The 14,845-nt window shown below is 36.1% G+C and overlaps 1 protein-coding gene across 14 annotated transcripts in view; it reads left to right on the forward strand.

Moving 5' to 3' along the window:
* CADPS2 (calcium dependent secretion activator 2) overlaps window positions 1-14,845 on the forward strand; it is a 243,651-nt gene that overhangs the window by 152,347 nt on the left and 76,459 nt on the right. For all 14 annotated transcript variants that reach the window (XM_017743771.1, XM_017743768.1, XM_017743779.1 and 11 more), the window contains 2 exons: window positions 9,737-9,838; window positions 13,909-13,972. In XM_017743771.1, coding sequence (XP_017599260.1) covers window positions 9,737-9,838; window positions 13,909-13,972 — 166 coding nt within the window. The remainder of the gene's footprint in view (window positions 1-9,736; window positions 9,839-13,908; window positions 13,973-14,845) is intronic.

Consider the following 14,845-nt stretch of genomic DNA (forward strand, 5'->3'; position numbering starts at 1 on the left):
TTATAGGAGAACATGCATTTATACCTGTTTTGTGCACTAGAATTGTAGACTGCTATGTGGAATGTGTTTAAGAAGTCCCAAAATAGCAAGGAGAAACCCAATAGATGCTCCCAACTGATCCAATCCTGCCACTAGGGAAAAAAATCACAGTCCCAAGAAGAAATTACTGTGTTGCTGTCAGTAAATCCCCAAACTGATTCTTGGTTGGAAGAGAGAGATTTTCTGCCCAAGATGTATGCTTATGTTGCTTTGCAACCAGTCAGCAATAGAGGCTTTTTTTTTGTCCTCAAGCCAGAGAAGAAGAGACAATCCTTAGGAAGGATATTGTTTCCTTCACTGGCTCAGTCAGTCTCATCTGGAGCTGGGCATTTGTGACCTGAGTGATTTCACAGTGGTAGATTAACAATGTATAATACATGATAGTAATATCCAAAATTGAAACGTTTTTGAATGTGCTTGAAATGCTGTCAAGAATCTTAACATTCATACTGGTGAGGTAGGAGATTTCTGGCTTTTATTTGGTAACCTATTCTCTGTAAAAGCATGCTTCTTTGTCAATTCCTCAAGAAGCTGACACATTCGTATTTGCTATTGAGTCTAAGTCTTCGTTGTTTCTCGCCTTTTTATTATTGGTTTCAACCTAAGAAGACAAACATATGTGATAATTGCTCAAACTTACTTCAAGAATTCAAAAGAAAGGTAGATACATTTCTTTTTATTTCATAATTTGAGTGAAGGACAATCATGCACGCAGTGCAAGAAAATATCTCAGGGAGCACATCATTTACACAGTGGTAAGCACTCTGTATTCTGTCTATTCCTACTGTACAGATATTCTCTGAATAGCATTATGAGTGTTTTAGGAATAAAAGAATTGTTGAACAGAAAGGGTCTGACTAGAACTGAGATATTGTAAAAAGGAAGAAAAAGAAACATGAAGAAAGAAAAAAAGTAAGTCAAGGACAGAGGCAGATACACTCACTCAGAATGACAGACACACATCTATGGGCACATAATATACCCACTCATTCATTCACTGCAGCACTAAGTAAGAGGTATAAGAGAATTTCACAGACAATGCACAACAGGCCAAAGTTCTAGGCTGGTCCCTGGCGTTATACATCTTTGTTTTGTAAGTCAGGCTGTGAATCAGAAAGACCACAGAACAAAGGGCTTTATACTCTGGGCATGATGTATTTAATTTATATGTCACCTTTGCTTCACAGAGGGATCTTAGACCCTCCCCTAGCCTGAGAAAGATCATCAAAATTGATCTTGAAGTCAGGTGGTGGAGGAGCATGTAGAAATGCAGCCGCATCTGTAGTTCATACTGTCCATTTCTTTTATGTATGAATTTTAAAATAACAGGCAATCTAGTGACAGCAGTCAAACGATCAGATACAAGTGTCTCTCACCTTCATTTCTGGTGAGGAGAAACTCAGTCTGAATCAGCTTTGGTTCTTTCCACCCCTCATAGGTTTTCAAACCTCTTCCAACATATTTTTGAACCTTCAGGTATTTCCTGTGCTGTTTTGCTGCACCCTAGGACTTGAAACATGTTTCACGCTGCAGGCTGCAGTGCTCTTGCAGACTTTAACATGTTACCATGGGTTTATTTCAAAACACCTGGAGTAAACATGTAGAAGTTTTATTGTCTTAGAGCTTCATGGACATTTGGAGCACAGAGGAGACCTGAGCTGTGCTCCAGTGTAGGCTGTATGAAGCAACCCTTGTCTCCTGATCTCAGGACCAGAGAACAGCCCCCAGCTTCTTTTTTTTCTTTCCTAAGATATAGGCAACAACTTCTGCTAGATTTATCAAGTGTACTGGTACTTTGTGTGTTTTATGCCAGTGCTGTTGGTTTGGGAACAGAAATGTTTACTCAGGGTCAAACACAATGTGCGGAGTCCTAGACTGAGAAATTCAAAGCTTATTTTTCCTTTTCCTTTCCCGTTCATAAGTTAGTCCATTACAACTGGGCTAACAAACTGCTTATGTAGTAAAAGGTATTTCTGCTTTTGTAGATGACAGTCTTAAGACATTCTCTTCCTGAATAGCCAAAAAGGAAAATACTTCACTAAAAGAATAGCTGTGCTGTCTTTAAACAAATATACATCCTTGGGTTTGAGTCAACTGTTTTCTTTTCTTCTTTTCTCCATAAATAAAATCATCTTTCATTGTCTGCACTTCTCGTGCTATGTGTCTTTACAGTAGCATCTCCTTTGGCTTCCCATCACAATGGTTTTCTTTTGAAATATTCCATGGTCACTTATATGACATATTCTATATAGTCCTCATCAATATCGTTAGTTCACAAGTAAACTTTTTGCTCGGCACTTATGCATAAACTTATTGCTGGTGAAAGTGAAATGGGCAGAACAGGGAACTATAGGACATTCCTGAATGCTGACATTTCAGTCTAAACAGTCCAGGTAGGAGCTATTGTTTTCTTCCCCATCATGTTCACTCTTGTCTACTTTTCATGCTGTGACTTCTATTCAGGCCCTCTTGTCTGAAATGAATGCTGGTGGGTATCACATGAAGTGTGAAGTGACTTCTTTCCACCTGCTGAGTTACAGACTGAATTGAAAAATTCAAAATTCGAGCATATTCCCTTGTTATACCTTTTTGTATTCAGAAAGATATCTGATGTATTGGAAATTCAGATACGAGAAGTGAATGTGAAAGTAATGCTACAAAAATCAGTATATAACTGAAGATGGATGTGGGGGGTGGGGGGTTGTCTTTGTTGTAAGAGCTTCAGCACGTGTGTGTTTCCATAGAAGAACAGTCATACTGAGTCAGGGTTCTTCTGAGCCAGTCAGTCATCTCTCTCCAGCATTGACCTGCTTGGAGTAAAAGAAGGGCGAGCATGTGCAATATTTCCTCTTTCCGACTCCCGACTCTTTGCAGCTCAGAATATGCCCTGTTTGGTAACCTGGAGTGAGTCTTTATTTCAGGTACTTGTCTATTGCACCCCTGAACCTCTGTAAGCCCTTTTCACCCTCAACACCTCTGGCAGCGAGTTCCACAACTCAGCCTCCTCTTGCTTGAAGAACTATTGCTTTGAACTTGACTCCTACACATCTCATTTCATGCTCTGTTGCTGTTGGAAAGACAAAGAAGAAAAATGAAAAATCCTATTCTGTCTCTTTGCTATTTAAGATTCAAGAATTAGAAGGGAGCATTGCACTGATTGCATTGGATGGAAGTTTTCTGCTAGTTCCTTGTCCTTTTCTGGTGTTTCCCAGTGTTAATTTGCTCCTTTGATTGCTGCTGAACAGGGATAATTTCATGGAATTAACCTTCATAAAATCGGGATCTCCATTCTACTGTGTTTTCCTTACATTTATCTATGTTTATCATTGTTTGCTGTTGTATTGCTACCCGATTTCATGAGGTCTTTCTGGAATTCCACACTATGCCACATAACTATCATTAAAATTACCTTTACTGTCACCTCAGTTCTCAGCTGTTAGCCAGGTCATTTATGAATACTGTAAAACAACACAAGTCTTAGAACAGATCTCTGCAGAACTCTACTGATAACATACCTTCACAACGCCTACTCACCACTAATTTTAAATGTAAATGTAGGGACTTTTACTCAGACACTGCTTAATTGCCTTAAAAGCTTTTGGTTAGGGACTCTGGAAAAAGAGCTTTGGAAATCCAGGTACCTCATATGAGCCAGGTCACACTCATCCATGTGTTTTCAATCCTTTCAGAGAACTTCATGATCACAAGGTAAGACTTCTATGTCTTATGGCTTCAAAGCCATACACACTTGACAATAGATAATATTTACCCAAATATCCTTACTTTTATCCTTAAATATCCTTATATTATAGTTCCTTCTAATTTTCTGGGATGTATGTAATACTTACTGGCCTGTAGTTCCCTCAGCTCCTTGGAGACTTTCTGATTTTTATCCTCCCATTCTGATTCTGATCTCCCATGCCCCAGGAGGATGGCAGTTCTCGATGAGAACTTTCACATAACCACAGATAATTCAGGTTGCCAGGTGGTCCTAGCAACTTTCTGCTGTCTGTTTTTCTGATTTGTTCCATAAGGGCTTTTTAAAGTTGCTTTCATTTTTAAAACATTCTGTGCTGAAAATTAAGAATTCTTTTTCTATGAGAAAAGAAGGGTTCCAGCACAGAAGTCTTCTTCATAATAACTTGCTTCATAACAATACACTGGTACAAAAAAATCATTTTCTATGTCTGTAATAGCCTTGCCCTCTCTGAGAGCTACTTTTAGGTCCTTGCCATCATTTGGCAGTGTAGACTCTCTGACAGGCTTCTTGCTTTAGTTATGCTTAGTGGAAATATCTTAGAGTGGAATAAAGGGACGTACAATAGAAGTGAAACTATGGAAACTTTGGAGAGTGCTATGCATTCATATATTTCTTTTAATTTTTCAGTGTTTTGTGATAAGAAACGTTTATTGCAATTTTACACTTTGTGTCAAGTCATAAAAGAATGTTCAGAGAAATCATCTCGTTTAAATCTGGGACAAGTAACTTCATAAAAATAAAGCAAATAATATCATTACATTGCTCTGTCTCTTCTGAATTTTTTTCTGGAACTTCTGAATAGGTGTTTTCTTCTCTGACTAACTTAACTTTAAGGTTGTCTATATCTTGATGGTTTCTCCTTCATTTGGTGTCTTTCATAAACAGTATGTAGTAACGCTTAAACTGCTTATGAGCATCACAGCCCCAAGCCTCTGATGGAAGACCTCTCTAAGTAGTTACATTTGGAGTAACTGGTTTCGTGTATGTATATATATATAATTTTTTTTTTTTTTAAATGTATGTCATTCAACTAGTGGCACAGTTTTCTATGTATTACTCTTGTAAGTGGCTAGAAAAAAGTTGTCAGTGGGGTTCTCTTGTATTCAAAGCTAGAAGCAAAACACTTCACCTTGTTGCAGGTGCCAGCTGAAGCCATGTTGACTTCACCTTTGTTTAAAGGAAGGCTACTGTCCTGTGTTGGAAAGTGTTCCTAGCTATAAAAGTGTTATAACAAAACATGTCCTCACTACATTATTAACAGAGGCACATTTTTCAATGTCTCAAAACAAATCTGTGCTGAAAAGCCTCAGAGAAAATGTCAATAGAAAAGTAAACATAATTCAAACATTATTAAGAAATATCAGAAAAAAGTTCTGCCTGTTTAAGGTTATACTTGCCATCTTAGCCAATGAAGGATTGCTATTACATACACTTACCATCTCTAAACATTATGCAATATTTTGTAATTAATTTCAACTGATTACTGCCTTTACATACCCTTGTACATTGGGTAAAATGATATTATATTATTACATGCTTTGCTTTTCAGTAGAAGGGAATTAAAAAATCCCACCTAAAATATAACTGCATGAAATATTATTAAAAATAACCCAATTTATGATCTTAATCTGCTGTTGTGACCTTCAGAATTGGTATTTTTCATTCAGTTGTGAAAAAAGGGCATGACCTCTAAGCAGATGTCAGAGCAGACTGAGAACTGCATACAGCAGAAGGCTCCACTGTGCCAGTTTTATGTCAGAATATTTGAAGAATAGTTAATATAAAAAACAAAATGCTCAGTCTTCAAGTGTCTGCTGATTAAAGCTGTGTTTGAATGCCATGTGGTAATGCAGTGTCTTCTTTTTCTGTAACAAAAAGACGTCTGCTCTGTCTGCTTCTATGCTGATAGTGGAAATCATCGTTCTTAGGTTTCTGTAACACAAACTGTGGACTCTGCAAAAGCCTTAATACAGTTGCATTTTAAAGGAAAATTTTGATATTTAAGTTTGAATATTAAGTCCTATAAATAGATAATAAAAATTCTACATCAAATTCTAAAAAATTTAATCTTTGGTTTTCTAAGAAACGAGCAGTCAAATTCTTATCTTGCTAATTTGAAACTTGTCACTGTTCTTTTATTTGATTGTACATGCTGCTGAATATAAAAACAAGTTCTCTTAGAAAGCACTGAACTCTTCTAAAACACTTTGTTTCTAGGAGAAAGGATGCCATTTAAGTTTGGTTTTGTTTTTTCTATGTCCTTTAAATGTAGTCCATTACAGAAATGTCTTAAAGACCTTAGCTGAAGTATTTTTCTTTTATTTTGCTTTCCATAATGATTTCTCTTCTTGCTCTGGTAAATTCTTTTTGGTCAGCCTTACTTTTCATACCTGTGTGTATGTTAGAATACATTCTATACATTCTGTGCATTACTCTCCTCATACTCTTTGTTTTCATGACAGACCAAAGTCATGGTCTATGTTTTTGATGAGGAAAGCTCATTAAAAAGACTTTTAACACTTTTAAAATAAAGATGCAAAAAAGCACCAGTATCAATGATGTTCCAGAGGCATAAAGTTGGGCATATTCAGTTGGTATTTCCAAGGCTGTCTTAACAAAGTAGTCTTGCTTGAAGTAACAATTCACTCTCCAACAGGCCACTAGGAGAAGCTGTTTCCAAAGCTGAGAGCTGGAAACAATCTACGGTCAACCCAGTGTCCATCATATCTAATTCCCGTTGGAACTGGAATACAATTTTATCTTCTGTGCTGTAGGTATTCACAATAATCTTAATCCTACAATTCATCAAGTGACCTCTGCAAATTATTGCAGGTTTTAAGATGTCTAGAGATCAAAATAATTCTAGAGCGTACTCCAATCCTTAAAGGATTATATCAAGTGAGGAAAAACAGTCCATTGCAACAGGAAAACTGAAATCCACCAGCTAATCAGTCAGCTTCTCTGGAGTAACTGCTGTCAGGCCAACGATCTTGCAAGATTTTTGCAGTAAAAATAAGTTTTAAAATTCTGGTCAACCTTTATTTTTGGTTCATTATTTAAGTGGTTTATGGTCCAACAGCTACTTTTTTGCTTGAGTTTACTAGCTCTAGTTCGTGAGGTATTCATTTCAAATATTTTTTGATACTTAAGTCTGAGTGAATTAAACAATTTGCCTTGTGACCAGAGATAACATTACATCTGTGCCAGTTAGACTGTGATCTAAGCAGATAAGACAGGCCAATCCAAATCCAATTTACAGAGTTCTCAAAAAGTGGAAAACTAATATAAGTGAGAGAGAAAAGGCTACTCAGGTTTTGAGTGTTCACTGTTTCACCTAGTTCTCTAATTCTAAAAAATGTTGTGAACAATAAGGAGGAAAAAGAGCGTGGAGGAAAGGAAAATTCACTCTCCATCACCTTCTTGAGAAGATGATGTTAAAATGAAAACTCTTCTTAAGACAGTCCATCACTTTTCTTGGCCGAGTTCTTGTAAGAGAGGTCCCAGGCTGCAATAACAAAGCTTAGTATTTGTTTTGAATTGAAAAAAATCGAGTCCCAACCACGTATTTAAGACAGTAGGAAAGACACATTTGTTGTTGCTTTTAGTTGCAAAATAGTTCTTGCATAGTTTATGGATGACCTAAACCTTTGAAAACTAAATGACTGTGTGAGTCTGATTTTCTTTGCAAGCACAGTAATTCATAAATAAAAATAACCAGCTCAAAACAGTGTTATTTTTTTTATTCAATCTTCAAAGTAAAAAAAGAAAAAATATCTCAAAGATTAAATGAGTGGGAATTTTGAAGTATTCATCTATTTTTAATATTTCAGCTTATCTCAGAGTCAGATTCTTTTTTCCATGGATTCTTTTCTAATCAGTAGTAGGTATATATTCCCATAAGTAGAAAAATTACCACCAGCACAATATGTCTCAGAATTGTGTTGCAGAATGCCTTTTTATGTTCTTGTTGCAATAAGGCTTGTGCAACAAGAAGAAACAAAATTGTGATTCAGACTTCATGCTATTTTCTAAAAGCGTGTTTTCAATAGATGAGTTTTTCAGTGCTATAGATGGTACTTTTCCAACGCCTTTTTGTGTACTCCTTCTGGGATATCTGCTTCTATGCAAACATATATTTAGCAGTTCGGAAAATTTTAGTTGTTGTCATCAAGGTTCCTTGTGACAACAAACTCGGTGAAGTGACAGGTCTCTGGTACATAGTGATCCTAGCCTTAGAGCAGGATGACAGATATGACATCCTGCTGGCTCACCTTTTTCACTTACTGTTATCTGGACCCCTAGGTCTTTTCTGACATATATATGACATGCCTCAGCGAGGCCTAATATGACAGAACTATTTACTTTATCAGTCCAGAGCGCAATCTCTCCTGACAATGAAATCAGACAGTGCAATTTACTTAAATTTGAGCTCATTCCATCTGTCAGAATGCTGAGGTGAAGTATCTTGGCATCTATCAAAAGAGAGAAGATAAGTTTTTTGCTCTTTCACATCAAATTTATACAATGGTATATTGATGTGCCTGACTACTACTATACCTACCACATCTGATTTTTTATTGTTGTCTTCACAATAATTTAAGGAATTCAGGCATTCTTTCCACCTTGACTTGACAGGTCACAAATATAAGTGATTTAAAGGGTGAGAGAATTGTTTATGTCATGACCAGGTAGCAACTTATCCCTCCTAGATTTAAGTATAGTGCAGAAAGTTAAAGGAAAAAGATACTCGTAGAATCCTGGAATGATTCTTGGAACAATCAGAATGTTCCAAGAAAGAATGTTGTCTTTCTTCATGACATTTTACTACAATTTTCTCAGTTCTACAAACACTGAGATAGTTTTGGAGGATCCAGAGCAAATACAGGGCAGATCCACACATAGTGTCAGGTTCAGAAACTCAGGTGAGAAGCAGTAGCTGATTTGTTACCTTGGAGCTGGAAGTTAAGAATGTAACAGGAAGTTTTCAGATACTTCTTTTTCAAGTATGCTGTATGTGGGGAAGTTGTGACTGCATGACAAAAATAATATTTGGGAACTGTGTATTTAATTTTTTTTTTTTTTTACTTCTGTCACCATTTTAATATAAGTACATCAGTAACACATTTAGGCTAAGACTTTAGCCTAAGTTTTTTATTCTTTTTTATTTTTGTCTGCTGAATGATGCAATATAGCAGGTCAATAAGAGTACAATGCTTAACATAATAAATATAAATATAAATATATATAATATATATAATTATATATAAAATATAATATAAATAAATATAACCTTATTTTTTAATTATTGTGACTTAAATTCGATGTTCAAAAAAATGCGAGTGCTTTTGTTTTTTAAAGACCTTTTTGTTGCATCTTTGATGCTGTGCCTATGTGGAAGTCTTGAACACATGATGCTATTTGTCAGTATAGGATGAGGACTCAAACTATCCCCACTATGTAGGATTCCTAGGTGTTGCCTGCTGTGGCTTTTCTCCCTGTAGTTTCCCTCCCACCTTTACTTTAAAATCACTTTTAGCTGTATTGTGCCTCTAGGAAAAGAAACAGAAGATTCGAGGAGTTGAAATTTAACAAGATTTGAGTAGGCCTCTTTACTGTGACAATAGTACTAATTTTCTTGAGAAAATTGTCTTTTGGAAGGATTTGCAAGAGTTATATGTTACCTTGTGTTCATATAGAGATGATGTAGAAACTTAGGACTTGAATTCAAAAGTTCAGCTCAAAAGTTAAAATCTTTGTCCAGTTGCAGCCTGTTCTTTAACTATATTCACAAGTAATTGCTTATCCTTTGAGACAATGAGAAAAGGGAAAGGGGAGTTAACGCTGATGTTAAATAAAAACTTTAGAAATAAAGATCATTGTCCAAAGACAAATCCACATGAAGGCATATCAACAATTATTAAATATTTAATATTACAGGCCGGATGGAATTGGAACAGTATCTGTGGAAGAGAAGGAAAGGTTTGAGGAAATTAAGGACAGACTTTCCTCCCTTTTAGAAAACCAAATAAGCCATTTCAGGTAAGTGTAACATTTATTCAATGAATGCTACATTTTTTCTGGAAGAATTTTCTTGTGGTGTTTAATTTTGGTCTTGAACAAGTGGAGTGAAAATAAAATAGTCTACCCGCAAAGGAATAGCTTAAATATGGAATAATTTATTTACACAAGTGGTGGTACTTGAAATTTATTTGTGTAATATGTGAGTTTATTTTTCTGTGATAGAAAAGATTGTGCAAAAATATATGCCTTGGTTTTGTTTATTTTTTAAAGTTCAAGCTTTGTATAACTCTAACCAAGAAATCTGTCTGAATGAAAGTGACTGTGCCATGACTATTTCTGGATTACTAGGGGTCAGTAAATCATATGAGTAGAGGACATCTTTGATAGATGGCAGCTAAAACTCTTCTTGATGTCTAATGTAATTTTCCTGGTTTCATGATATACTTATCTTTCCTAAGGTAAGGATCATCATGCTCAATAAAGAGTTTGTCATATTAAGGACTGTCAATACCAGCAGAAGATGTTTAGAGAAGGAGTGCAAGAAACAGGAAACATGGGATTTCCTGCTGTTTTGTGGCAATTGGTTTATGAAACTTAGTATAAAAATTGCATGTCGACACCAAACCTGTTACTTCGTCACTCTAAGCCAACCCATCTGCCACTATTCTGTGAATCTAATCCTTTTGGACTGTATTTATAGAATTTTTTTGTCTCTGTATCACATCATAACAGCCAGTTCCACCATTTAAACAGTTCTTTGTGAAACAGAACTTTTGTTTGGCAGGGTTGAGTATGAGTTTGTTGAATGCCTCTCTGGTTCGATGAGGTAAATATCTAGTATTCACTGGCATCATAGGTCACTGGGGATTTTTTTGAACATAGAGGACATAGCAGCCTTCACTTGGGACTTCATATTTATATTTAACTAAAGAGAGTTAGGGTTCTCCTTGGAGAGTGTTCCTTTCAGGGAAAAACAATGATCCTTCCTTTCCTTTAAAGAATCCTCCCTAACACATTTCCTCTTTCCTCCCTTCTATGGGGATAAAGAGCTCTTACAGGAGAAATGATACAGAACAGTATAGGACAGAGTGCTCCCTACCTTCAGGCCTTCACATGCATGAGACTAATTACAAGATGTATAATGAAGTTTTGTATAAATGTACAAATAATCTTTTGAGGTGAAACAAATAAAAATCCCCATCATATCTGCTAACCTACACTTCAGAGTTACGTCAATGAGCTTGGGCTACATCACTGACCGTAGAATCTTTCTTCCTCAGTCTTGGTGGATTTTGAGCAAATTTAAACAGCATTAGAAACTCCTTCTTGAGAGCAATTGAATGTGTCATTCAAACATGAATGACTTCATCCTTTAGAGGACTCTGAGGTTTGCCTTAAAATCCTATTTAATCAATACAAACAAACTGTGCTCTGCCAGGTGAGGAGTGGTTACTGTCTTTTACTGCGACCAATTAGAAATAAAAAAGAAAAAAATAGGTGAAATGTCTGGATTTAAGCAAGAATACTGGCATAATACTGGAAGAAAGAAAAAAAGATACTGCCTTAGAATCTGAATTTATAAAGCATATAAAGTCACAATGTAGGACATAGTGACAAAGCATTGGAAGTAACATTTTAAATAAAACCTTGACTCAAGATATGTGTAAAGATCACTGCTAGCGATTAACAAAGAATAACCTTGGCTGTCAGATTGCTTTCTTAGGAAAACATGGTATTAAAGCAGCTCCGTATTTCAGTCCTTCAAAATTGTTATGATACCTGTGAAATGCAGAATGTTTTGAAAAATACATTCAACAGTAAAGATTTATGCAGAGTATGCACTGAATTTCTCTGCTTTGGCCTTACTGTCCTTGAATGCCCTGTATTCCCTGTCATCAGGCATTGCCGCCATCTCCCAGGCTAGTTTCCTACTTCCATTGTCCTTTATACTGTCAGTGTGGGCATCCATGCTGTTTATTTGTTATATTTCCTAGAATATTTCAGAGACTTTCATGTCCTCCATGTTCAGATAAGTTTTATCATTTTTAAATGCCAGATTCTCTACAGTAACCTCTTTATCTTCCTCATGGAATCACAGAGAGGGTGTTTGATTGTTACCACTTTGGTTTCTTAATTGTGGCATGCATTTGGCTCCTAATTTTTGAATTTTACCTCAGGCTGCTTGTAGGTTTCTTGCTTTTTTTGATTGCATCTTTAAGGTTTTTGCTTTCATTTTTCAAGTTCTTCATTTTTTCATAGATCCCATTTTTGAAATTGTATATACATGTACTAAATGTACATGTCCTAAATTTTGGCCTGCTCTCTTTTGCTACATTATTGAATTGTATTGCCTTAAGATTATTACTACAGAGCACCTCTTCTGCTCTGCACCTCTCAAGCTATGTCCTCTTCAGATTTGAGACCAAATACAGAATAGCATCTTTTTTTGTGGGTCCTAAATTAGCTGCTCAGGAGAGCAATTCAAACCTGTGTCTCAAAACATTATGCCTTGTCCTACTGAAATATCAGTCAAGTGTATGTATCTAGAGTCGAAATCTTGAACTTGCAGCTCCTCTAATCTCACTTAACATTTTGTAATCACGCTGATCATTATAACTAGGGGATCAGTGGTACAGACTTCCAAGAATCGTCAACACTTGTTTTCCCCTGTAATATGTTGGTACTTTTCCAAGCTTTGCCCTCTCTCCATTGCTTACTGTTGTGTGCACTGGTCAGACATGCACTGTGAAGAGTGCATGTCTCTTCTTGCCTTTTCAGAGCAGCTCTGAACATTTGCTGTGTCCACCTAAGTCACTAGGTCACACCCATCTGTTTTAGTACTCCCCTATGGCCTTTTTAATTTCATTTTCACTGCTATCAGCCTGGTTCCGTTATGATTAAGATGCAGTCAGCCCATCCCGTGCTAGTGGCTGTCATCTAAAGTAGTTCTTAAGGTACTTACACCTTTCCTCTCCATCACCTTGTCCACCCACTGAGACTTCAGATCTCTGCCTGCCTCTCAGGCATCAAATGTGGAAGAGACAGTATTTCTGAGAAAGCTATCATGAAGGCCTTGGACTTTAACCTCTTGCCTGGCTGTGAGAATTTTATCTCAGGAGTCTTTCCAGAGATAAAAGCAAATACTGGAATTCTCACTGCAGGAAATCCTGTTTTGACCTCATTTATAAGGCTTTATTTTGGCTGACCAGAATGTAGATCTAAAATTCATTGGTCTGAATCCTTTTATCATTAGAAAATATTTGACTAGTGGAAAACATTAGAATAGGAGGCTACCATTCTCATTCTGAGTAATAATAAGAAAAAAATAATATCAGCAAAGTAAAAAAATCCTTCTTCCAATTGGGGATATCCCAGTAAGATTTTATAGACAGGATTAAAAGAGATTACAGTCACTTAAGCATTGTACTCTCATTGACCTGCTATATTGCATCATTCAGCAGACAAAAATAAAAAACAAAGCTGTGAATGCAATCACTTTTTAATTTACATAATTTTAGAAGCAGTTATGTTTTAAGTTGGAGCTGATAAAATTTAAGGTAAGTGCTTTTCCAAGGTATTTTTAATATAATAGAAAAAATATGGAATATCTGCCGGCATTTATATCTCTAGAAATGAAAATATCTGGCATTTTATCCTTGTCTTAATCCAATTTTAAAATAAAATACAATATACAGAATGCTGCTTCACAGGTCCAACAGCAGTCATGGCTACATGAAAAATAGTATCTCTTTCCAGGAAGATGACAATTAAACTCATCAGAGACCTTTAAATATCCTTCATGGTTGATAAATTGGAAGTTATGCTTTCTGCCTTTTAGGGGTTTTTCTGCATTTAGGCCTAAAATGCTGATAGGCTGATACTGCTGTGATATGAATATACTCCATGGTAGACTACTGAAGAGGCTTTCTGCTTTTATTAATACTCTGGGTATGGTAGTCTTCTGCTAACATAATTTAATGCAAATTGTATGCAGACGCATATTAAAGTAAACTCGTAAAGCAGCTTTTATAATTCTGGTAATTTTATATTCTTCTTTTATTATTTTTTTTTTACTTTTACTTTTTAAGATACTGTTTCCCTTTTGGACGTCCTGAAGGAGCTTTGAAAGCCACACTTTCATTACTTGAAAGGGTAAGTTTGAGAACATAATTTAAATTCTGCGTGACTACTGAGCCTGCATTTTTCTTTTGCCTTCAGGCTGCTGAAAGCAGACTCATGTCTTCTCAGGTGTTTTACTACTGGTTTTAACTGCTCACTGGAAAGTTGGTTGTTTTTGTTTTTCTCTCATTATCTTCCACAGAGGCAAACAGCTGTTTTCTGTAGGGCTTATTTACTTTCACTTCAAGCCACTGAACTGTAGTCAGTGACTATGCTCCTTTTTAATTTAACACTTATGCAGCATTACCTCTAAAGTAGTACAAGTCTACTCTATAGCCCCTCTTTCCTGCTGTTTATGCCTTCTATGCTGCTGATATTGTCTATACTCATATGTAATATTAAGAGCCTTCTATATAATTCAAATAATATTCCTTAAAAGCATAATCTGAGTGAATTTAAGAAGAAAAAGCTATACGCAGTAAATCTGATATGGGCAGCTTTGAATGTGAACTCCTGCCCAGCAAATCCTCTTGAATTGACTGGAAAGGAGAATACCTTATAATGATAAAAGCATCTCAGTCATCTCTGTGGAAAGAGGACTTTAAATTCCAGCAGAGATTCCAAGGGAATTGTACCAGCAGGAGTCTGATGAAGGTATGTATTTAAAAAAAGCTTAGATCTCAGGCTATGTTGCTTTGCCAAAATCTGAGAGGTTTGATCCTGGCAAATATTAGTTATTCTGCACTGCAGAACACTTCATGGATAGAGATTCTCTCTTAGGAAACCTCTGCAATGTTCAGAAAACACATAGGGAGTCTGAGTAGATATGTTTTGTTTCACTTACCATCTCAGTGATTGTAATGCTGTGTCGGTTCCTTTGTGCTTTATGAAACATCCATTTCCTCT

Source organism: Corvus brachyrhynchos, unplaced genomic scaffold (genome assembly GCF_000691975.1).
Source record: "Corvus brachyrhynchos isolate BGI_N302 unplaced genomic scaffold, ASM69197v1 scaffold29, whole genome shotgun sequence".
NCBI lineage: Eukaryota > Metazoa > Chordata > Aves > Passeriformes > Corvidae > Corvus > Corvus brachyrhynchos.